The 25,000-nt window shown below is 43.4% G+C and overlaps 1 protein-coding gene across 1 annotated transcript in view; it reads right to left on the reverse strand.

Annotated features, from left to right (window-relative positions):
• Nucleotides 1-25,000, reverse strand: part of uvrag (UV radiation resistance associated gene) — a 289,705-nt gene that overhangs the window by 252,666 nt on the left and 12,039 nt on the right. The window contains exons 3-6 of the mRNA XM_063202750.1: nucleotides 20,687-20,721; nucleotides 9,473-9,637; nucleotides 8,785-8,859; nucleotides 6,942-7,027 (exon numbers count right to left, since the gene is read on the reverse strand). Coding sequence (XP_063058820.1) covers nucleotides 6,942-7,027; nucleotides 8,785-8,859; nucleotides 9,473-9,637; nucleotides 20,687-20,721 — 361 coding nt within the window. The remainder of the gene's footprint in view (nucleotides 1-6,941; nucleotides 7,028-8,784; nucleotides 8,860-9,472; nucleotides 9,638-20,686; nucleotides 20,722-25,000) is intronic.

Raw genomic sequence — 25,000 nt, forward strand, 5'->3', positions numbered from 1 at the left:
AAAACGTCTTTCAACCTCCAAAAAAGAAGTCCATAGGAACACCAGCTCGACGTTCCACATTTTTACAAACACATACAGGACACAGAGGGGTACAAACAAACTTGCACACACACACACACACACACATACACACACACACGCATGTGGGTGGTTGACGTTTAAGGGCGTAATGAAAAAAAAAAAAAAAGTTTTTCAAATTCCTGAAAAAAATGATGGATAAAAATTGGAAAAAAATTGAAAAAAATAAAGCACTTAGTGGTCTGTGGAATTTCACCTTATTTTTTGCCATTTTTGGGAAAATGTGTCCTGCATCAACACATAGCATAGGCATGTCACACCGCAGGAAAATGGAGTCACACCACAGGGAATTCACTGCATTATGGCCATTTTAATCCTTTTGTATACATGACTGACATCTGAGCTCATGCTAACTTGATAATGATATTGTGTTTAATCTTAATATGTGTTTTCATTAATAAAAAAAACTTTTTTTTTCCTCCTATAAGAGCAGTCACACCACAGGACACCATAAAATGAACCTAAGCATTGCGTGACAGAAAGATTGCAATATGAAGACATATTAAGAGGTTAAGAGTCACCTTAAACTTCCACAGCACTCTCCAATAACTGAGGTACTGACTGGTTAGGAGCCAGTCTTTAAGACCCTTGTAGTTGGCCTTGCAGCTACCCATTCACAAACATTGACATACATGTCACACCACAGGACGCAATTTGTGTTACGAAATTGAACTTGTAGTTAATATTACTTTCTTGAGTTTTTTCCACATTCACATATCTTAATCTAAAGTTAAGATTTATGCAATCATGCCAAATGCTTCATACATTATTCAAAATGTTGTTGGTTAATTTATATATATATTATTATATATTGTTTCATTAATGTTACAGTCACACCGCAGGAAATTTGACATATAAACCTCACCACATCTTCTTTCATTGACATTTGTTTTTTAAAGGAAAATAACAGTTTTGTAGGTTTTTAACCAATGTTACGAAAAAACAAGGCGTCACGTCTCCCACCCATGTACACACATGTGCACGTGCAAGCACACACATGCGCTCGCACGCACATGCGCTCGCACGCACATGCGCTCGCACGCACATGCGCTCGCACGCACATGCGCTCGCTCGCACGCACATGCACAGGCACACGCACACGCAGACGCACACAAAAACACGCGCACAAAAACATACACACAACCACTTCCCTCCTCCAGCCCATGTAAAGTATAGGCCCGAGCAGCACAGTACAGTACTGAGGCTTTATGTCACTACATGTGATATACTGCACACGCTCTGTGGCTTTACATGGAGCAGGATTACTAGAAGACAGCAGGGGCTGAAGACATGAGAAGAGGAATGAGGAGAGAGAGAGAGAGAGAGAGAGAGAGAGAGAGAGAGAGAGAGAGAGAGAGAGAGAGAGAGAGAGAGACAGGTAGAGAAAGAGACAAAGACGTACAGACAGGGAGGACATTGGAGAGAGTGAGCGAAAGAGAAGAAGTGAGATATGAGAGAGAGAGAGAGAGAGAGAGAGAGAGAGAGAGAGAGAAAGAAAGGTTGAGGAGAGAGAGAGAGAGAGAGAGAAAGGTTAAGGAGAGAGAGAGAGAGAGAGAGAGAGAGAGAGAGAGAGAGAGAGAGAAAGAGACAAAGACGTACAGACAGAGAGGACATTAGAGAGAGAGAGAGAGAGAGAGAGAGAGAGAGAGAGAGAGAGAGAGAGAGAGAGAGAGAGAGAGAGAGAGAGAGAGAGAGGAGGTTAGGCTCCAAAGTCTTAAAGACGGACAGATAAGAGAGTATAAATAGTGGGGTCTTTGGGGAGCTCTGGGATTGCCTGGCAGTGTGTGTGTGTGTGTGTGTGTGTGTGTGTGTGTGTGTGTGTGTGTGTGTGTGTGTGTGTGTGTGTGTGTGTGTGTGTGTGTGTGTGTGTGTGTATGCATGTGCGCGTGTGTGTGTGTGTGTGTGTGTGTGTGTGTGTGTGTGTGTGTGTGTGTGTGTGTGTGTGTGTGTGTGTGTGTGTGTGTGTGTGTGTCTGTCTGTATGCATGTGCGTGTGTGCATGTGTGCGTGTGTTCATGCAAAAGCACTCAAGTTTTCATCAGCCCTAAGATCTAAGCATGACAGTGTGAGCGTGCATCTAGCCTGAGCATTCTCTGTCTGTTAGTCTTTACGTGTGGGAATGCTGATGACAGGCCAGCGTGTGTATGTGCATGTGTTTGCAAGAGTGTGTGCAAGAGTCTTATGTAGTATGTGAGAAAAACAGTCTGTGTGTGTGCCTATGTGTGTGTGTGTCTGTGTGTGTGTGTGTGTGTGTGTGTGTGTCTGTGTGTGTCTGTGTGTGTGTGTGTGTGTGTGTGTGTGTGTGTGTGTGTGTGTGTGTGTGTGTGTGTGTGCGTGTGCGTGAGCGTGTCGGTGTGTGTCTGTGTGCATGTCTTGGTGTGTGCGTGTGGAAAGTGCATGTGTGTCTGTGTGTGTGTGTCTGTGTGTCTGTGTGTGTGTGTGTGTGTGTGTGTGTGCATGTCTAGGTGGGTGTCCTCCCATACCATCAGGGGGGTATCCCAAATAAACCCAAAGGAACACTCCTTCAGGTTGTGAAGTGCTTACCGTACCCATAGGTTGTGTTTAGCTGAGAGAACAAAGCCACATGCCCCTTCTATTCATAGATTTACCGCACACTCACTCTTTGACTTAACTCAGCCCTTCTATTCCTAAGTTTACCGCATACTCCAAGTTAACTCATCCAGGGTGTTCATTAAGGAAACCATGCTGTGCTGTTCCCCCGCAGATCCTCCCAGCTGATATGAGTGAGGTCTTTAGTTACCTTGAGCCAAACAGCGGGAATGTGGAAACTGTGGTGCAACACTGCCATCTGGTGGACACAATGTGTAGTGGAGTGATGCAGGCAAGATGCTGTCAGAGAATGTGAAGTGAGAACCCAACTGGGGAACCCCAACTCCCATTGTCATTATAACACAGCACTCCACTGCACACAATAAAATTGCATTTATGCAATGCATCCAAAAAGGGAGCAGTGTGACGGGACGATACCATACTCAGGATACGTCGGTCATGGAGGAGGATAGGGGTAGAGCACTGATCGGGAAGTCTGACACCCTAACTAGGGGCCCTGGTCACTCAATCGCACTTTACCCCCCTGTACGACACACCTGCACACGTGTGTGCCCACAGTGTGGGGAGCTGTGCGAGTGTGTGTGTGTGTGTGTGTGTGTGGGTAGTGCAACATGCTCCGGGATGGATTCTTGTCTAAATCACAAAGCAGGATGGAGGAGATCACTGGTCATTCACTCCCATACATACCAACACACTGTAGTATACAAAAAGGTAGAGGGCTGGAGGGCTGCGGCGTTCAAGTGGTAAAACTGATGGTGGTTTGGAGGTGCTCTTTGGCCAAGACGTAGAAAATATCAAAAAAAAAAGTCAGGACGCCAAGGCACTCTTCTTAGATAAAACCACTTTATTATAAAGGCTAGTTCATGTTTGAACTTAAACAATTAAAAATACTGCCACTGCCACTACACTGTAGTGTATGCTGCCGTGCAAAACAAGAACGCAGTAACTCGAAAATGGTCGAAATTGAGTTTAGATCGGAAATGGGCTTTAAACTACCTCATTTGTCTTGTGTCAAAAAACGGTGGTCCAACATCGTCCCGTTTTAGAGAAAAATCATTTTGAAAGTGCAAAAATGACCCAAAAAAAAGTTACTGCGGTGTTGGATTAAAGGTTACGTTGTGCAAAACAAAAATGCAGTAAGTCGGTCAGTTACTGCTGCACTTTCCAATGGGAATGGTTTGGGAGTAGACAGTAATACTAGCCAAGAACACAGTAACTCCTGCAGTAACTCCATTTTGTGGCAGTAATACCAGCCAAGAACGCAGTAACTCTGTTTTTTGTGGCAAAAAGACACATAAATGTTGTTTTTTCGGGTTTTTTGTGTGCATTTAATTTCTATCCTAAAAAAGTATTACAAAGAAGTGTCGCCACCACTTTAGCGACAACACAGTTGTCGCGCCATATGGGAAACTTTGAAGCCTTTTTTCTCAGTTTGCCAGAATCTGAGTTACTGCGTTCTTGTTTTGTAGGGCAGTATAGCCGTCTTTATCTATGATGCACTGACTCCCTTGCATAATGGAGGATAGAGGAGAGCACTGGCCATTCCTTCCCTCAACACACCTATCTGTTCACTGGAGATCAACTCCCTTGCCCACACCTGTCAGAATGAGAAATTCAAAATATTTGGGGCTTTTTTTAGTGTCCATGTGGTGACAGGAGAGTGAAGACGGTGACAGGAAAGTGGTAGGGAGACAGAGAGATGGGATAGGGTTGGGTCCCAGGCCGGACTTGAACCCGGCTCCCCAGGTATATGCTACGGGAGCACCACAGCACCCCTCAAACCCTGTGAATGCTTCGACTGCCAGTCTAGAATCCATAATCACTGGGCCAGGGGACCCCAACATTTATGGGTCTGAGGACTTTAATAGTCGGTGAAACGATGTCTGTAAATTCTATTAGACTACACAAAAGTAAATGTGTGTATGTGTGTTTATTTTTTAAGGCGCCCTTAATTCACACAAACATCACGTTTTAAACCAAAAGGAGGGAGTCTGCAACTCTGAGGTTGGAATGTTATCGTAATTCCCAAAACATTAAAAGATGGAATGTTATCATCACATTCCGGAACACATTAAAAGATGGTGTTCCGCATGTCGCCCTATCTTTCCTCCTGCCAGTGTGCAGGGGCGTAACAAGCTCCATCTGCCTTTCTTGGCCGTCCTTCCTGACGCACAATGCAGCACCTCAACAACAACTTGCGTCAAGCTCCAGTGAAAGTGGTGATTGGGCGCCACCTTGTGGCAATGAGGTGAACTGCAAGCTTACGAGCCAAAAGACAACACTCAAAAAATGTAGTGCTTCACTCCCCTTGCAAATTCTCAGTCTACAATTTTCAATTTTGTTGGTATTGGTAATGTACATGTGGTATTTTAGGGACACTGGTGTATTAGTGTGAGTGTGAACACTGTGTATGTAGCCAGTGTGCATGCATACACAAGAGGTCGTGTATTTCCGAGAAACACAGGGGCGCATCTTGGCACCCAGGCTAGGCAGGCAGCCGCTTGGGGCCCCCAAAAGCATATAGACGGTGAATAACAGCTCACACTTTGCTACAGTAGAGGCAATGCTCTTTCAAATGTTCACTCCTTTGACATTTCACTTGGGGCCCCAGCTGAACCTGTTGTTCTGTATATGAAGAGCTCTTTTCCAAAACGCTATATCCACCATTTTTGACTTTTTGCATTTTAATATTGGAATGGACTGTTAAGAAGTCCTATCATCTATGTGTGAATTCTTGCCATTCAAATGTTTCGAGAACATACTTTTTAAACCTCTATAAAATGCATTTTTCAATGCAATTCAATGGAATGCCAAATACAAAAATGTCAATTTTCCAACATTCTATAAAACGGATATATCTCATTTTGGAAAAGAGCTCTTCATATCTCCTGTGCACTTTGTATTTGCTTGTGATGTTGGCTTGATTATGTCCTCTTTTGAAAGTCGCTTTGGTTATAAAGCGTCTGCCAAATGCAATGTAATGTAATGTGACCTAGAGTCCCCTCTGGAGAAACACAGCTTTGAGAGCAAGGGTACCTCAGCAGAGAGAGGACAGGGAGGCTTTCGTTTTAGGAAGAGTGGTGTATCACTGTGCATGTTAACACTGTGCAGGCAGACAGTGTGTGCACATTTAGCAGAATTTGTGTATTTGCAAGTGAGAGTTGTGGATGAAGATGAATGCAGCACCGTATGTAGAGCGCAATTGTATTTGCCCATTTGCAAAGACTTGTATCTTTTGCACTGTGTATGTAACGCGTTTATGTATGTAGAAGAGTCTGTGTGAATGTAGATCCGGAGCCCCCTGGTGGAGCGGAGCTACACACACTACCATCTATTTATCATAAATAAACGGAGCATGTATTGCTTAAATATCAACGGCATTGATGTGTCAAAGGACATATTATAGACTATATTGACTCTTTAGAGATGAACAGCAAATGTTTTTGAAGAAAATTGTTGGTGGTGAGTGGCAATAAATGCACTATTTATTTTCTGACTCAAGAAGAGCATGTTAACGGCAGTACTACCGGACGGTAGTTTGTGTACACACACGCACTGTCGGTGAGAACAAGGCTAGGGCATCTGTGCATATAGGATGTAGCAGTGTGTATAGTGTGCATATGTACACAGCTTCTATGTTTGCCATTGAGATTAAAGTCCAGTAGCACAATGTATGTGGAGCGTTTGTGTACTTAGGAATATACGGTACCTGTTGCAACCCAGCACAAGTAAGTGGCGCAGTTTAGGTAAACATCTTACCTGAGTGCAGGTGATTGCTGAGTACAGTGGAGGTTAACCCATTGATGCCTGATGTTGCGTTGCGCAACATTGGCCCTGGTGCCTGGAGCTGCATTACGCAACATTCAGGCTCATGAGATTTGAGACAACTTTATTAAAATATCAGCTTATCTGAGATGAATGAACACATTCTAATGAAAGTTCAGGGTCTTGGCGTTTAAATGCAACTTAGTGCATATTTTTGTGTGCTCCAGAAGCTGAGATATTTAGGTTTTTATAGGCCGAGGGAAGCTTATTTTTTAAAAAGGGCTCAGGCATTCAGTACCCTTTTTTTGCAGGTGCCTTAGGCGTCAATGGGTTAACTATCTTACCTGAGCAGAGAGAAGACACTGTGGGTAAATGTTGTGAGGTGTAGGTAAATATCTCACCTGAGCAGAGAGAAGACGCTGTAGGAGTTTCTTACCTGAGTACAGGTGAGTGCTGAGTACAGTGTAGGTTAAATATCTCACCTGAGTACAGGTGAGTTGTGAGGTGTACGTAGGTTAACTATCTTACCTGAGCAGAGAGAAGACGCTGTAGGAGTTTCTGACGGAGCTCTGGTCCACCTGGAGGGAGCTATTCTTCTTCCTCTCAGAGTGGTCCTACACGCACACACGCACACACACACACACGCGCACGCACACGCACACACACACACACACACACACACACACGCACACGCACACGCACAGGCACAGGCACAGGCACAGGCACACGCACACGCACACACACACACACAAACAAACACACAGACACAGACACACACATACACAGACACACATTTCAGTTAACAGTTCAATGCTGCCATCATTACGACTGTATTCACTGAAAATACTGCACATGTACTGCACATTCATTTTAAGTGTTGTTTATATATTTCTACTAGCGTAACAAATCTGCTTGCCCAATGCCCATGTTGATAAGACTCTGTAGTGTAGTATGCTAAAAATCTGCACATGAGTACGGCTGTAAGCTGGTCTGTGAGAAGAGGCTTTTCTCAACAGTTCGATAAGGTTCAGTTGAGTTCAGACCAGAAACCCAGCACTGCTGCTGCCAACTATTCAAACAAACAAACAAATGCATTCTGAAACGCATTCACTTCCATGAACTTTACTCCATCTGCCGGGCATGTACTCCAAACAGAATGAAATCCTGTAAAACCAATGTACTGTATCTACACTTTGGCCTAAACACCAGCAAGGTCCATGTGCCCACCAGATACTGGGCAGTCATGGGTAAGCGGTTAGGGCGTCAGACTTGTAGCCCAAAGGCTGCCAGTTCAACTCCCAAGAATATAGAAGAAGCGCAACACTGCTACATTTACGGTCAAGGTTTTAATGTGAAAGCTGACGTTTCGGTCAGTCACTCTAATGAAGGTCTGACCGATCGAAACATCAGTTTTCACATTAAAAGCTTGACCGTAATTGTAGCAGTGTTGCACTTCTTCAGAAGGGTAATAACATTTGTCTGCAGTATCATACATGAGCATCAATCAGCTGTATACATGCTCACACCTGCAACTGCCAGAGACAGCTCTCCTGCTGCCCCTGTTATAGTCTAGGTCTAATGGGCAAGTTACAGTGTACAGTACTGCCACACAGCAGCAACACTGCAACTTTAGCCCCAGACCACAATACAAAATAGATGTGTTATTCAGATCAGAGATCAGATTATTATTTATGTGTGTGTGTGGGAGAGAGAGAGAGAGAGAGAGAGAGAGAGAGAGAGAGAGAGAGAGAGAGAGAGAGAGAGAGAGAGAGAGAGAGAGAGAGAGAGAGAGAGAGAGAGAGATAGAGAGATAGAGAGATAGAGAGATAGATAGATAGATAGATAGATAGATAGATAGAGAGAGAGAGAGAGAGAGAGAGAGAGAGAGAGAGAGAGAGAGAGAGAGAGAGAGAGAACCTGTGTACCTTTTGACCAATGTCAAGAGTGTCTATTGTGTGTGTTGAGCGTGAGAGGCTGTGTAAGTTGAGTGTGTGTCTGTTGAGTGTGTGTGTGTGTGTGTGTGTGTGTGTGTGTGTGTGTGTGTGTGTGTGTGTGTGTGTGTGTGTGTGTGTGTGTGTGTGGTGTGTGTGGTGTGTGTGTGTGTGTGTGTGTGTGTGTGTGTGTGTGTGTGTGTGTGTGTGTGTGTGTGTGTGTGTGTGTGTGTGTGTGAGTGTGAGGCTGTGTGTTGAGTGTGAGGCTGTGTGTTGAGTGTGAGTGTGTGTGTGTGTGTGTGTGTGTGTGTGTGTGTGTGTGTGTGTGTGTGTGTGTGTGTGTGTGTGTGTGTGTGTGTGTGTGTGTGTGTGTGCTGTGTGTGTGTGTGTGTGTGTGTGTGTGTGTGTGTGTGCTGAGTGTGTGTGAGGCTGCTGTGTACCTTTTGATCGAAGTCAGCTGCATAGTAGCCATCGTTTAATCCAAAAATGATCTCATTTTGATTCCTGGAGCGGATCTACAGAGGAAAACACACACACACACAGACACACACGCACACGCACACGCACACACACACAGTTAGATAGTGACTCATATGAGAAAGCTACATTGCACAATTTGCTTTAAGAAATGGAGCTGCGCTAGAACGCAAATTTGAGAGAAGTTTTGCGACAGACATGCAAACCCAACTACTTACCAACTTTTAATCATTTTAGCATGACTGTGTGTGTACATGTGTGTATATGTGTGTTATATGTGTGTGTGTTATATGTGTGTGTGTGTGTGTGTGTGTGTGTGTGTGTGTGTGTGTGTGTGTGTGTGTGTGTGTGTGTGTGTGTGTGTGTGTGTGTGTGTGTGTGTGTGTGTGTACCTGTTGTCCTGTGTATCTAAGCCCGTCCAGATTGACCTTCTACTCTATGAGTAGTGTGTAGTGTGTAGTGTGTAGTGTGTAGTGTGTAGTGTGTAGTGGTCGTGTGGTCGTGTGTGTGTGCGTGTGTGTGTGTGTGTGCGCGCCCGTGTGTTCGCGCCCGTGTGTGTGTGTGTGTGTGTGTGTGTGTGTGTGTGTGTGTGTGTGTGTGTGTGTGTGTGTGTGTGTGTGTGTGTGTGTGTGTGTGTGTGTGCGCTCCTACCTGCTGTCCTGTGTATCTGAGTCCATCCAAGTTAACCTTCCACTCGATGAGTAGTGTGTAGTGTTCGTCTCCGCGGCCGCCCCATATCCGCACCACGAAACACGACACAGACGTGTCCAGGAGGTCCGGCAGCATCCCGAAGTCCAGACTACGCCATGTTGGGTTCTACCACACACACACACATGCATGGTTATTAACGCTCACATATTAATACACGCACGCACACACACACACACACTGAAAGATGGGAAAGATGTGCCTGTTTAGTAGCAAGGTAGCACCCCAGAACTGCATGTGTGAATCTGACACTAATATTAAGGGAGAAACAGACTGGCATGCAACATCCCCAAGTCCAAACTACTTCACGAACACAGACACCCACGCACGCACACACACACACACACACACATATGTATACACACACACACTTTTTGAAAGATGCAGGACCCCGAAGTCCAGTCTACTGCACGAACACAGACACGCAAACACACACCAAACATTTCCCAAATCTCTCCTGTGAGGTTGCATAACACATAAACACACACACACACACACACATACATACGTAAACAGACGCACACTGTACACACACTGTACACACAGGCAGACACTGTTCCCATCAATCCTAATTATGGACAGTATATTATGATGGGCTTTACAACACAAACACATAAATGCACAGAGAAAATGATAATTGCATTCTGGAGACTTCCGGTGACGTCATGTGCTGAACAGCACCCAAAAAGTTGAGCTCCGTCCAAAAAAATACTAAATAACCTAACTTAAGTTATTACTCGACGTTATATGACATATCGAAGATGGCAACAACAAGAAAAGCCTCGACTGCAAAGCCAGATACTTCGAAAGAGAAAAATGATACTCCGAATCTGAAACCAGGTCAGCAGACTCAGCACGAGGCGAGAGGCAATGGTGGCTCATTTGAGGCTAAAATATTAGCGGAGCTAGCAAAGATCAGATCTGAGAATTTGGAAGGACATAATCAAACCCTCAGGAAGCTAGAGACATCAATGGCAGAACTGAAAGGGGAAATGACAAGACTAGAGAGAAGAACTACAGAGGTAGAAGAACGCGTAAGTGCTACTGAAGATGAGGGAAGACGGTACGAGAGGGCCATACGCTATCTGCTACGCAGAGAGAAAGATTTGACTGCCAGGTATGATGACCTACAACCGAATGAGACGTAACAACATGAGAATCTACAGGGTACCTGAGGGGAGCGAGGGGAGAGACGTGAGGAAATTCGTCGAAGAGTTGATACACGCAGTGCTAGACCCAATGCCAGACGTCTCTATACAAATAGAAAGGGCACATCGCTCATTGACATCTGAGGCAAAGAAACCCAATGATCCTCCCAGGTCCCTGATCGTCAGGTTCCTTGACTTCGCCGTCAAAGAGAAGATATTACGACAAGCTTGGAGCCAAACATTAGTATACAATGATGAGCAAATATACTTTGACCACGATTATTCTCCGGAATTGCAAAGGAAGAGGGCGAGCGTGAGAAGGGCGGCTAGACAGCTGAAAAAGAAGGGCATTAAAGCGAAGTGCATTTATCCAGCACAACTCAAATTGACCATGGAAACGGGAGAACACACGTTCTCCACGCTGAAGGATGCCCTCCCAAAACTGGCCGAGTACAACATCTATCCAAAGATCGGCGAAAGAACGCAGGTGGAGGATGAACTGCGCCTCAGCGGGTGGCAAGTCGTGGGTGAGACGGAAGAGGCAGCAGTGGTTGGCGAACCATCCGCGGAACGCGAGGCTATTGAATAAGTGGGGGAGTCATCATCGTCGAGAGTTTTTTTTTTTAAATGCACCAAACGTTAGGACTATCATCGCTTTTTCTTTTCACTGGATGGAGCTCAACTGAACTGTGAGTTGGCCACACTCGCATTGAGCAGCAACCGACGCGAGAGCGAGACGGCAGCAGCAAAGACACTTTGTGTGAACCCCACAGAGGACCTGTCACCATCCTCTGCCCAGGATACACCGGGATATGGTTTGCTTAAATTACAGGGCCTGGTTTTCTTACTGTGTTATAGGCTTTTAGCAAACATATTGGGCATGTGGAAGTTAACTGTTCTGGTTTTTACATGTTTTATATTTTGTTTTATTTGTTATTGTCACCTGGAAAATAGGTCTACTAGTTGGGTTACTGATGCAAAAAAAAGGTTATTACATGGGTTTAAATGCAAAAGGAATATGAAACAGCATAATAACAGGTATGAATAGTTTGAATTTTAGGCAACCCAATTAAAAGGAAAAAAATATTGAGCCATCTAAAAAAATTACAATGTTCTATAGCAATGCTCCAGGAAACTCACTTGTCAGAGAAAGAGCACCTTAAACTTAAAAGGGAATGGGTGGATCAAGTTTTTAGTTCGTCATTTGAAAATGGGAGAAGGCGAGGGGTGGCCATACTCTTTAATAAATCAGTATATTTCAGTCATACAGAAATGGTTAGAGATAAGGAGGGTAGATATATTATTGTAAAAGGAGATATAAATGGCATAAAACTAACTCTGCTCAATTTATATGCCCCAAATGAGGACAGCCCTGATTTTTTTAAAGATATAGCTGGATTACTAGCAGATGTGATGGAAGGTTTGGTTTTAATTGGCGGAGATTTTAATTGTATCTGGAACCAATATATGGATAAGTTGCCAGCAGGGGGCAGCACTATATCTAGAAAGTCATCTACACCGCATGCAATGGCAAGTGAACTTGGCCTAGTGGATGTATGGAGGCGTTTACATCCCAGAGAAAAAGATTTCACCTTTATGTCACAGGTACATGGCAGCTATTCCAGGCTGGACATGATGCTAATATCAGGACCAGATCTGTATAGGGTTAAAGAGTGCAAAATAGAGCCAATCACCATATCAGACCATGCGCCAGTCACCTTAAAGATGGAACTAGGGCCAAAAAAATCCTTTAGGTACTGGAGACTCAATGTATCATTACTTAATGATGAAATTATTAAACAAGAAATTCGCCAGGAATTAAAACACTATTTTGAGGCAAATGAAGATGACACAATTTCTCCAGTAACCTTGTGGGAAGGGGCTAAGGCTGTGATGAGGGGTTGTATTATTGCAATTTCATGTAGACTAAAAAAGCAGAGGGTGAATAGTCAGAACAAACTAGAAGAAAAAATAAAGCAACTAGAAAGAGAACATCAACAATCTAACAAAGAGGACACTTTACAGGCTATGAAAGATACAAGGAAAGAATTGGATGACCTATTAACATATAAAACAGAAGGGGCTTTAAGATTTATAAATAGAAAATACTACGAAATGGGAAATAAAGCAAGTCGACTACTAGCATTCCAACTACGAAAAGCCCAAAGTAGTAGGGCAGTTCACAAAATTAAAAGCCCTGATAATGGTGAAACCCTAACACAACCCACAGACATCACAAAGGCATTTGCCATGCATTATAGAAAACTATACGAGGAACAGTCAGACCCACAAAGAAATGAGAAGATGGAGTCTTTTTTCAGCTCCATCGATTTGCCTAAACTCACATCAGAAGAGGCAGACATGGTGTCAAGGCCAATCACAGAAGAAGAAATAAAAAATACTATTGCACAACTCAAAAATAACAAATCTCCTGGAACCGATGGTTTCTCAGGGGAATATTATAAAGCCTTTGTAGGTGAGCTGACCCCAATCCTTTGCAATGCTTATAATTATGCACTAGAAAAAGGACAAGCACCTGCATCTTGGTCAGAGGCAATCATAAGTGTTATCCATAAAGAAAATAAGGACCCAACCCTATGTGCATCATATCGCCCCATTAGCCTTCTGTGTGTTGATTTTAAAATCCTCACTTCAATAATAGCAAAAAGAATTCAGAAAATCATTCACAAGTTGGTAAAGCCTGACCAAACTGGGTTTATCACAAATCGACATGGTGTTGATAATGTGAGGAGAGCCCTACATTTACAGTTTATTGCAGCCAAAAGAGATACTCCTTCAGCACTTCTCAGTTTGGATGCCCAATCTGCGTTCGATAGAATTTCTTGGGCTTTCCTACTACATACTCTACGACACATGGGCTTCAATGACACGTTTACTAACTGGATACGCCTGTTTTACAAAGACCCTAAATCTAGGGTGAGAGTAAATGGGTATTGCTCAGACTTTTTTCCACTTAGCCGTGGCACTCGCCAAGGAGACTCCTTATCTCCTTCTTTATTTGCCTTAAGCATAGAGCCACTTGCAGAACTAATAAGATCAAATCTTCTCATACTGGGCATCCCTGATGATGGAGGGAGTCAACACAAATTAGCTCTTTTTGCTGATGACATATTGTTATTTATAGAAAGGCCCATGGATTCAATCCCTGCACTCTTAGATAGCCTAAATAAATACAGTGAAATATCTGGATATAAGATAAACACTAGCAAATCAGAAGCAATGATGATACGTGGTGAATGGCCTCAACAACTAGACAGTATAGTATCATTTAAGAAATCCAAAAATGGGTTTAGATATTTAGGAGTTATCCTGACACCGAAACCATCACAGCTTTTCCACTATAATTATGACAAACTAATTAAAGAGATCTACCAAGATCTAAGCAGATGGGATGTGCTACCTCTGTCCTTCTTTGGAAGAATAGAATCTGTAAGAATGAATGTTTTACCTAGGCTCCTCTTTTTATTTCAATCTTTACCGATTTTGATTCCACAAAGAACAATTAAATGTCTTGAAAAGCGTATCTCAACATTTATTTGGCAAAATAGAAGGCCAAGAATACGCCTAAAAATACTGATGGCAAGCAAAAAAAGGGGTGGTCTGGGTTTGCCTAATCTTAAACTATATTACTGGGCAGCCCAACTCAGGGCGATAGTGGTATGGATGACCAATGCTGAAGAAACTGGATGGCTATCCATTGAACAGAATTCTTTGACTGGGATACCATTGTCTGTACTTCCTTTTCTGGACCGAAGGGCTCAGAAAAAGATAAAAATAGAAAATATGTGGGTTAAACATACACTAAAGATTTGGAACACTGTACAAAAACAAATAAAAGGCTCTGTGGCATTATCAAGGGTGATGCCTATTTTGGGAAACTTTGATTTTCTCCCATCACTAACAGACATGGCATTTAGGAGATGGGCAGAAAAGGGTCTAGTCACCATTGACCAATTGTTTGAAAACAACACACTTAGATCATTTTCACAACTCCAGGAAAAATTTGATCTGCCTATGAATGACTTGTTTAGATTCATGCAGATACGAAGCTATCTCACCAGACACTCCGACTGGGATTATATAAAAAGAGATCCAATGGAAGTTGAAAGTTATTTTATCATGGTTTCTCAACATAAAGTTTCATCAAAACATCAAGTGTCGTATATTTATAAAAGTCTTTTGACAGACACCTCAGACAATACCTTACATATTAAAAGTGAGTGGGAATTAGAACTTAATGCAATTATAGAAGATGAAGCGTGGGAAAAAAATTGTTTAGCAAGTCATAAAGGGATTGGGAGCCAAATGTGGAAAGAATTTGACTGGAAAGTGAAATTGAGATTCTTAAGAACACCTCTCAAGGTGTCAAGGTTTTCAAATACTGCCCCCAATACTTGTTGGAGGAATTGTGGCATGGTTGGGGACCACGCCCATATATTCTGGGACTGTCCAGCGATACAAACGTTTTGGAAGAACATTAAAGAAGATTTGGACACTGTCTTCAGAGTTGACATTCCTCTGGACCCTTTAATTTTTATGCTGGAGATAATTCCAGAGAATTTGCTTTCCAAGGACCAGTGCTACATGTTGCATATTCTGTTAATGACAGCGAAGAAAATGATTACTGTTAATTGGATGCAGACATGTACACCCACAAAAGCTCAATGGTTACAGAAGATTAAACAGATAAAAACAATGGAAAATATGACTGCTATTTTACAGTTCAAACTACCACTATTCATAAGAAGATGGACCCCAGTAATCCTTGGACTAAAATTAGATTAAAACCTTTGTGATATTGAAGTTTGGTATCATGAATCTAGTTTGACCTTGTATAACCAAGTGATACTGTATACTATTTAATGACCAGGTGACCCTTTTTTGTTTTTTTTTGTGTTTTTTTTGTGTGTGTTTTTTTTTGTTTTGTCTATTTTTGTATTATTATTTTTATTTTGTTATTTTAGTTGTTGTACTTGGTTTTGTGTCTGTTTTTTGTTGTTGTTGGTTTTTATTGCATTGAATGTGTGTTTGTATTGCCTGGAAGTTTGATATGGGCAATAAAGTTCCAAAAAAAGAAAATAATTGCATTCTATATTAATAGACGTACATTAACAAAGACATGCTTGGATGGACACACACAAAAACAATAAGTTACACACACAAAGACACAGAGCCACACACACACACAAAGACACAGACATATCAAAACTGGAGGAAAGGGAGGGTCACAGTTGGTGCGTCCAGAGTGACCCCTACACACACACACACACACACACACACACACACACACACACACACACACACACACACACACACACACACAAGCCTGGACAGCCACTCAACAGCACTGGCGCCACACAGTAACTTCCTGCATGTATGTGTGCGCACACACACGCACACACACACACACACACACACACACACACACACACACGCACACGCACACGCACACGCACACGCACACGCACACACACGCACGCACGCACACGCACACACACGCACGCACACACACGCACGCACGCACGCACGCACGCACACACACGCACGCACGCACACACGCGCACACACACACACACACACACACACACACACACACGCGCGCGTGCGCCCGCGCACGCACGCACGCACACACGCGCACGCCCACACACACACACGCGCCCGCGCCCACACACACACACACGCACACACACACACGCACACACACACACGCACACACACACACACACACACCAGTGCTTTACACTAACTTTTTCGCTTACCAGCCATTTTGGCTAGTGGTTTTCGTGACTCACTAGCCATTGGGCCTTTTCACTAGCCATAATTTTCTTAACCATCATAGCAGCTTTAATGAATTATATAATAGGCTGTAATAATGTAATGTAGGATAATATAACATAATATAACATAATATAATATAATATAATATAATATAATATAATATAGGGCCTAATAACTAGAATTGTTGTTAACTAGTCCATGCATGCATGCATGCTATAAGAACAGATTAACTCATCTGAGGAATGGCATAACCGTGCAGAAACACCAAGCACAGTGTTGTCATGTGGAAGGGTTGTTGTAAGCTACATGAGAGCAAAATATTTCCGTCTTTGATCTGAAGGGCACTTTCGATGCGCAAAGTAGATAGTGCAAAGTCATTGCCAAGCTTCGCATGTCCTCGGTCATGGATGTGGAATAACACCTCTTCTGAACATTTTCTCATAAAAGTAGGCTATCTACTAGAAGGCACACACATATGCGGCCGGTAACTACAGAAGGAGCTACGACTTCCTTTCATTCCGTTTAATATTGAGTTGTTTAAAATATAAACGGACGCAAAGCAAAATGGGCACATGCGAAGGGACATGGGACATGATTTTGTACTGTCTGGAAGGCTACTACTGCGCGTTGTTTAAGCCCCGTTTGACAGTCGGGAACAACGGCACAAGAAACATGGAGGAATATTAAGGTATGAAGACATACAGGCAAATCAGAAAATGATTTAAACCGAACATTATTAATGCCGCATGTGTCCTTGTCTTATCACTGCGCTAATTAGTCTCAAGACTTTCTCAAGACTGAGGTGTTCTCCTCTCGCCTTGGTCATTTTAATGTCCACTACTAGGCCTACTATGCATTGTACTAATGACAGATCCCAAAACAGGTCAGTTGAGATGAACTTCGCTACTTTATTTTCACGTGAAGGTTTTCAGTGACATTTCCAAACGCGCGCTGATGTGCCGGTAGCTCGCTGCTGCCACTCATATTCTAGCTCTATCTGCAGATTCCTCTCCTGCGTGAGACACAGGTGACACGTGACACAGGTGCTTCATGGGTATTGTAGGCTCGCGAAATCGCATTGCATTGCGTTTGTAGCAAAGACGGTCCGAGGGAAAAAACTACAAAATGCGGTGCCTCATCATTTAGAATAGTGACGGACCCGCCAGAATGGCTAGTGAACCTTCGGTATCTACTAGCCAACGCCGACTTTCACCCGCATTTGGCTACCTGGCATGTGTTAGTGTTAAGCCCTGACACACACACACACACACGCGCGCACGCACACACGCGCACGCACACACACACACACACACACACACGTCGCACACACACACACGTCGCACACACACACGCGCGCACACACACACGCACACACACACACACACGCACACGCACACGCACACACACACACCTATGACTTTCAGCCGAGTGGGTATTTGCGAAAAGGAAGCACTCATGGAGGACAATAGCAGAAACGAGAGAGAGAGAGAGAGAGAGAGAGGCAAGAGAGAGAGAGAGAGAGGAAGAGAGATAGAGAGACAGAGAGAATAAGAGAGGCGAGAGAGAGAGAGAGAGAGAGAGAGAGAGAGAGAGAGAGAGAGAGAGAATGAGAGAGAGAGAGAGAGAGAGAGAGAGAGAGAGAAATATGCAAGAGAGGGGGGGAGAGAGATGGGGGGGAGAGATGGGGGCAAGAGAGACAGAGAGGGGGTAGGGTTGTGTGTGAGAGGGATGAGGAGGGTGAGGATGTTGGAAGGACAGGAAAAAGAAGCGGGAGCACGAGAGAGAGAGAGAGAGAGAGAGAGAGAGAGAGAGAGAGAGAGAGAGAGAGAGAGAGAGAGAGAGAGAGAGAGAGAGAGAGAGAGAGAGAGAGAGAGAGAGAGAGAGAGAGAGAGAGAGAAGATTAATGACAGGAAAGAGGATGGACAGAGAGGGGATGGCGTGTAGAGAGAATGCTGGGATGTGACTAGCTTGGAGGTGCATCTCTCCACACAAACAACAGCCCCTGAAGGAGTCTCTTCCTTACAGGGGACGAACTGACAAAGCAGAGAAGGGGAGTTGTACAGTCACAAGTCTTTCACTCTGCTGTGCCGAGCCATCGCTATCAAAAGGCACATGAGGCTGGGGCTCCACTGAATGTGTAATGTGGGTTATGTGAAGTTAAGCTGCATCAAAAGTTTATTGAAAAAAACTGGCTATTTTTTTATATATATTTGCTGCGCTGTCATGTCTGCTGTTGCCAGAATCAGTGATTGTAGTAGAAGTGGGACAACATTCATTGTAGCCCCGGTGTAAAGCCCCGGCGCACACACACATTGCTAGCTTCTCGCTTGATCGCCTACTCGCCAATCTTTCATGGAAGGTTCGCTGAAAGTTCCCGCGGCTTTAACTGCCAATGAACAGGCGAGAAGTACCAAACTCTGCATTCCAATTGGTTACTTGCTTACTTGCCTCGCTCGAAGATAAAATATTTTCAACTTGGGATCCGCCCACATCGCATCGCTTGTACAGTACTCGCCTACTCGCCTGCTAGTCTCGCTGAAACACATTGACATTGTATTGACCTCATTCGCTGAGAGAGTAACTAGCAGCGACGTGTGTGTACGGCCCTTAACTATGTGAGTGGAAGTCGCAGCCCAACGGTTAGTGAGGTTGCATTTGGATCAAAGCGTTGGAACTCCACCCATCAGGAAGAATGTGTGTCCCTCCCTAGACCTGCGTCCCTGGCTCAAGTGCCCTTGAGGAAGGCACCTATTGTAGCCAGGGTTTCCCCCAGCACTACATTGCCAAGGCGACCAGCTTGACAAGAAACACCTACCACCTTGACTAGGTCCCCTGAAAAGATAAAGATATCATGCTGTGGATGTAATTTCTAAAGTTGCTTAGCCAAAAAATATATACTTTCAATCCCTCACCACCTTCACTAACAACAATTCTGAGGGGGAAACACTTGTAATCCTTGTGAGAGCGCTGTGTATTTCAACTCAGCTTTGTGTGCTCACACGAGGGAAATAACAGTTTCATTACGCATTAATATCTAACAGCTACTGGGGGTGCTAGAGTGCTAAGTGTCCTAAGCCCCCCACACTTGGGCTTGCATGCCCATGGGGACCCCGGTTCGAGTCCGACCGGGGTTGTTTCCCGACCCTACCCCCATCTCTCTCCACACTCACTTCCTGTCACACCTTCACAATCCTATCCGAAATAAAGGCCCCAAAGGCCCATAAAAATATCTTTAAAAAATATATATATATCTAACAGCTACTGATATGGCTCTGCCATAGTGGTACGCCAGCTGTAGTAGTGGGGTGACGTGAGCGAGTGACACTCTCTACAGTGCCCTCCCTGTACACTGCTCTGTGGGGACAAAAGGGTCACTTGTCCAGGCCCCAGGGAGAGAGGGGGGCCGATATTAGAATTGGATCCTCATTACATTGTATGGATTGGGTTTATTTGGGGCCCTTTCAGATGTCTTTGTCCCGGGCTCAGCCAAAGCTGTCAGCGGCCCTGATAACAGGCCGATAGCGTAACGCTGCTGCTCCATTCTGCCCAGTCTACCCACAGGGAGCGCATTGTCCTCAGTGTTGCCAGATTGGGCTGTTTCCCGCCCAATTGGGCTGCTTAGGATGGCCGTGTGCGGCTAAAAATGGCATTCAGCAGGAAAAAAAACCCGCCCAATTTTTGCCATAGAAATCAATAGAATTGGGCGGCATTTAGTGCTTCTAGGCGGGTTTTGAGCAATTTGTCTGCCTGCCATTATCACATGATGATCACACACAGCTAAAGGAGAAGGACCACCATACACAGCAAGCAGGCCTACTTCAACACACAAGTCACTAAGTCACTGAGATTAATAGAGTACTGTTACACGGTGAGGGGCGTGATCATTTCATCAACTAGTATTCAGACTTATTTTTCAAAATCAGGGGCAAGGGGTTCCCAAACCGAGGGTCAGGAAGAGCCTTTTTTTATTTTCCTAGAGACTGGACCACAAAAAAGGGGGGGCGACCAAAAATGCCCAGCACGTTTTTGATCGTAAATCCATCCCTACAACAGTGCATCTCTAGCCGGGGGGTTTACAAACGCTCCACACCAATCTCAGCTAGCTGGTATCTGATACATCAGCATTTCTCAACAGCAGCAGGTATTGAGATTCGCTGCCAACAGAACGCAAAGGTGTTCAAACATGAAGATGATAGACGGTGTCACTCACCAATGAGTCTCTGATGATTTCACTTTTGTAGAAACCTGAAATGGAAAAGTAGAGGAGAGGCAAGCTTAGATATGGATATCATGAACAGCAAGCTCGGTCATGAAACATGCATTGTCATGCACAAACTTCACTTGCATAATGTTTCCCCACTATTCTTCCAAAGAACCACAACTTCCATACAGAACTTGCCTGGGCACACTCATAACTCATAACTTTCGCAATCTTGAGTTTGTTTTTCAACTCCATTATACAGGGTGATAGTTTAGATTTAAGTGGGAAAAGTTATGAAATTATTTGTCTTTCCGTCATTTTTTTACATAACAAAAACCTGGAACTTGAAGAGGGGTGTGTAGAATTTTAGAGGCAATACAACCAAAGTCAATGTTGCCCTAATTAGTTATCTCTGCCATCTCAGCATTCCCCATTAATAAGAAACCAGGGAGTCATGCAGTCATTGGTTACCACACCATAACACAAGTAAACACACACCAATGACAGGGGTTTCAGCTTTAATCACTATACTGCATTGGAATGGGTAGTGTAATTGGTTGTAGCACATTTGATGAATACAGAAGGTTTAAGTACGAGTCTTAAATATAGAATAAGTAATATTCATAATAGTTTAATTTCAGAATTCCCATTCCCATTCATAAATTGTAGCTTTTCCATGAGTATGTTCCACCATCATCAATTTCTAAGTATGAGTGGGAAAATTGCGTTTTTCATACATAAAAAGATGGATCTTCTCCATGCCTGCTATTTTGAAATTCCAGTAAGCGACATCTTTAGCTGCAAATCTTCTTTGATCAGACCAGTAAATATTGGTTTATTACTTAGTAAATAATATTAATGAATAAGATCAAATTTGGAAATGGGCAGCATACTTACAATTACCAAAATGGCTACAATGCCTATTCTGGCCACCATCCTATATAATCTACTGTAAGAATAGTTATTCTTAGTTTTAAATTTGTTATTACCATCAGTAAAAAATGTCTCTTGAACAGTTCAGAAGGAAGTCCAATAGTTCAGAGGAAGACCTTTCAGAATACTGAACTGACAAATGATGCTGAAATACTGAACTGAAGAAAAATGCTTTCAGGATCTTGAAACCGGACTGACGGACCGGACATGTTAGGAAAATAAAGTATTGTGGTCTGGAAATGTCAATTATGACATCAAAACTGGAACCAAGTGAGAGTGAAGATCGGTTCGCTATGAGAAAGAGCTTGTTTTCTGAACAGCGCTCCTCTCTTCCTCTCCCTTTGGCCAAAGTGTAAAACCCAGTGTTGGGTAAGTTACTTTTTTAAAGTAATTGGTTACTTTACTTTAGTTACTGCTTTCAATTGTAATTGAATTACTTTACTTATTACTAAATTTAAAAAGTAACTCGTTACTTATTACTTTACTTTACTTTACTTTACGCGGGAAAAAGGATTTTAACCAGTATAGTGGCACAACTCATAATACACCTGCTTCCCCAGGTTGTAGGCCGGCTGTGTAAATGGCCTAATATTTTAATATGTGCAAACTGTACCTCTATGGAATCCCTCATATAGGGCCTAGGCCTATTGTCATTCTCACATCTAAAATGCATTTCATGATTGCCCTGTAGTCCTATTTATAACAGTGTCAATAAATTTGAATCTAGTCTAACATTACGCCATAGAATAGAATAGAATAAAATAGAATAGACTTTTATTGTCATTTCAGCATGAAAATTGCCTTTGGTCTCACTGAATAAAATCAGAATGAGTAGGGTGAGGGGGCCATACCAAACAGAAATGTTGTAGATAAGGACACCCTACGCTTACATATTTCCTCTCCTCGATTTTGCAGCTTAGCGACTCCAAATCCTTTCAGTTTCCTGATTAAAAACGACCTTGGATTGTATGCATGAACATTATTATTAAGGATTCTACGGAATGCAGAATCTAATCGTGCTGGAAGACGGTGTGATCAGGCACATTTGAATAGCCTGAAGAACGTGGCCTCAACGCAATAGTGTTGCTTGCGCTGTTGTTCTCACGTTATTCCCAATTAGTCTACTTGATTCTCGCTGGCCGCTGCTGCTGACGGAGCTACCCAAACTGTTTTTTTTTTTTTGCATTGTATCTAACCAATATGTCATCAGTGAGCACAACAGAGGCCATGGCATTTGCGATGGGTACAGCTGTTTCATTCATACATTTGCGTAACGGTGGACTCGGAATGACTGTAGATTTAACTGCGCAGCGAATCACTTTCACTTTACCTGGCGTAATGTTAGAAAAAAAATGATGGTGGAACTCCAAGTATTGTAGTATATGTTAAGCACATCACAGCGCAACGGGCTCATGAAAGTCCCAGTGAAAGACCTTGCATGCACGAGGAAGGAACATCAGTCTGCGTGCGCGCGCTCTCACACACCCACACCCGAGAGCTCGAGAAGGGCTGGGGGAAAAAAACAGCCCAGACAGAGAGCTTCGCGCATCTAGAACTAATATCAGCAAACCTGAAGATGATTTAAAGGCTCAAATAACGAGTAACGACCGTTACAGCAGTGCAGTAACTGTAATTACGTTACTGAAATTTGAAGAGTAATGTGTTACGTTCCTAAGTTACTGCCAAAAGTAATTAAATTACGTAACGACGTTACTTAGTAACACGTTACCCCCAACACTGAAACCTTACTACTCTCACCCGCATCTGTTCAATGCAATTGCATACCATACTGTCTCATTTTCTTGACATCTACCTTTAAGAAACAACGGCAATTGCCCAACATTACACTCCTACCTGTTTCAATCATGTAATCTGCAGGACATACACACGACTACAAGAGAGCAACAGGGGAGAGTGACATGTTTACAACACAACCTCACTAGAAAAAAAAAAATCTACAGATGAAAAAAAGAGGGCACATCTCAAAACCAGCAGTGTATGTGTAGAGTGTTTCAAAACAGGAAGTGTGGTGGTCTAAGCGGTACGTACTGTAGCCTGGCAAGGAGTGCAAAGCTTATTGGTACTGTATATTACATTACATTACATTACATTGCACTTAGCTGACGCTTTCATTTTACTCAAAGCGACTTACAGTTATAATTTGTCAAGGTATTGGTTACAGTCCCTGGAGCAATGTGGGGTTAGGTGCCTTGCTCAAGGGCACTTCAGCCATGGATGGAGATGTAGGGAGAGGTCAGGGGGGATTCGAACCTGCAACCCCTAGATTGAAAGACCAACTCTCTAACCACTAGGCCACGGCTGCCCCGTGGCAGCTTCAGACATTGACAACTGCAGATGAGACTGTTGAGAAAGTGTATTGTATTGCCCTATAGTCAAGAGTCTCTGATGGGTCAGCTCAGAGTCAGCACATAAAGTATACAACTCTCTAACCACTAGGCCACGGCTGTATAGTGTGGTGCAAGAGGCAAGCCAGTATCTATAAAGGGGTATGCCACTATTTTGGGGCTTAACACAGTTAAAATCGTTGGCTGGGGATTATATAGGTGGTAAAGTGTCTAATTTTTCATGTAAGCCGTTGTCTTGCATTAATACAAGTTAAAAGAGGGAGCATGTCGCTAAGCTAGTGAAAGTCAATGCATCCATGTAGCATGCTACACGCTACAGTGATCCATTGACTTTGACTAGCTTAGCTACATACTCCCTCTTTAAACAAGCCCACGCTTAACATGAAAAATAAGACACTTTGCCACAATTATAAAGCCCAGCCAACGATTTTAACTGTATTAATCCCCAAAATAGTGGCATACCCCTTTAATAGTATCCAACAGTTCAAAGATCCATGCACAGCTTACAGGTGCTGGTAAAGGCAGGAGTATTCAATACTTCAAAAGAAAGACGTTTACCGCATACTTACTTGACTTTCTTTTGATGTTTAATAGTATGCTCAATACAATAGATGAAATGCAGGGCCTACCAGCATCAGCATATCCAGTGTGTTGAAGTATTTAGTAGAGTAGAGTAGAGTACTCTATTACTTTTATTTTTAACTACAGCTGTGTGTGTGTGTGTGTGTGTGTGTGTGTGTGTGTGTGCGTGCGTGCGTGCGTGCGTGCGTGCGTGCGTGCGTCCGTAAAGCCTTCAATTTTAATTGAAGAAGAAGATTTGGAAAACACTTAAAATCTAACAGCATGTTGTGTGTGTGTGTGTGTGTGTGTGTGTGTGTGTGTGTGGGTGAGCATGTGTGTGTGTGTTACCTTTTGAGATGTGGTCCTCTGTGCAGAGGTGTGTGTGTGTGTGTGTGTGTGTGTGTGTGTGTCCACTCCACATCCAAAATCTAACAGCATGGCGTGTGTGTGTGTGTGTGTGTGT

This window comes from Engraulis encrasicolus, chromosome 7 (genome assembly GCF_034702125.1).
Source record: "Engraulis encrasicolus isolate BLACKSEA-1 chromosome 7, IST_EnEncr_1.0, whole genome shotgun sequence".
In the NCBI taxonomy this organism is placed as follows: Eukaryota; Metazoa; Chordata; class Actinopteri; order Clupeiformes; family Engraulidae; genus Engraulis; species Engraulis encrasicolus.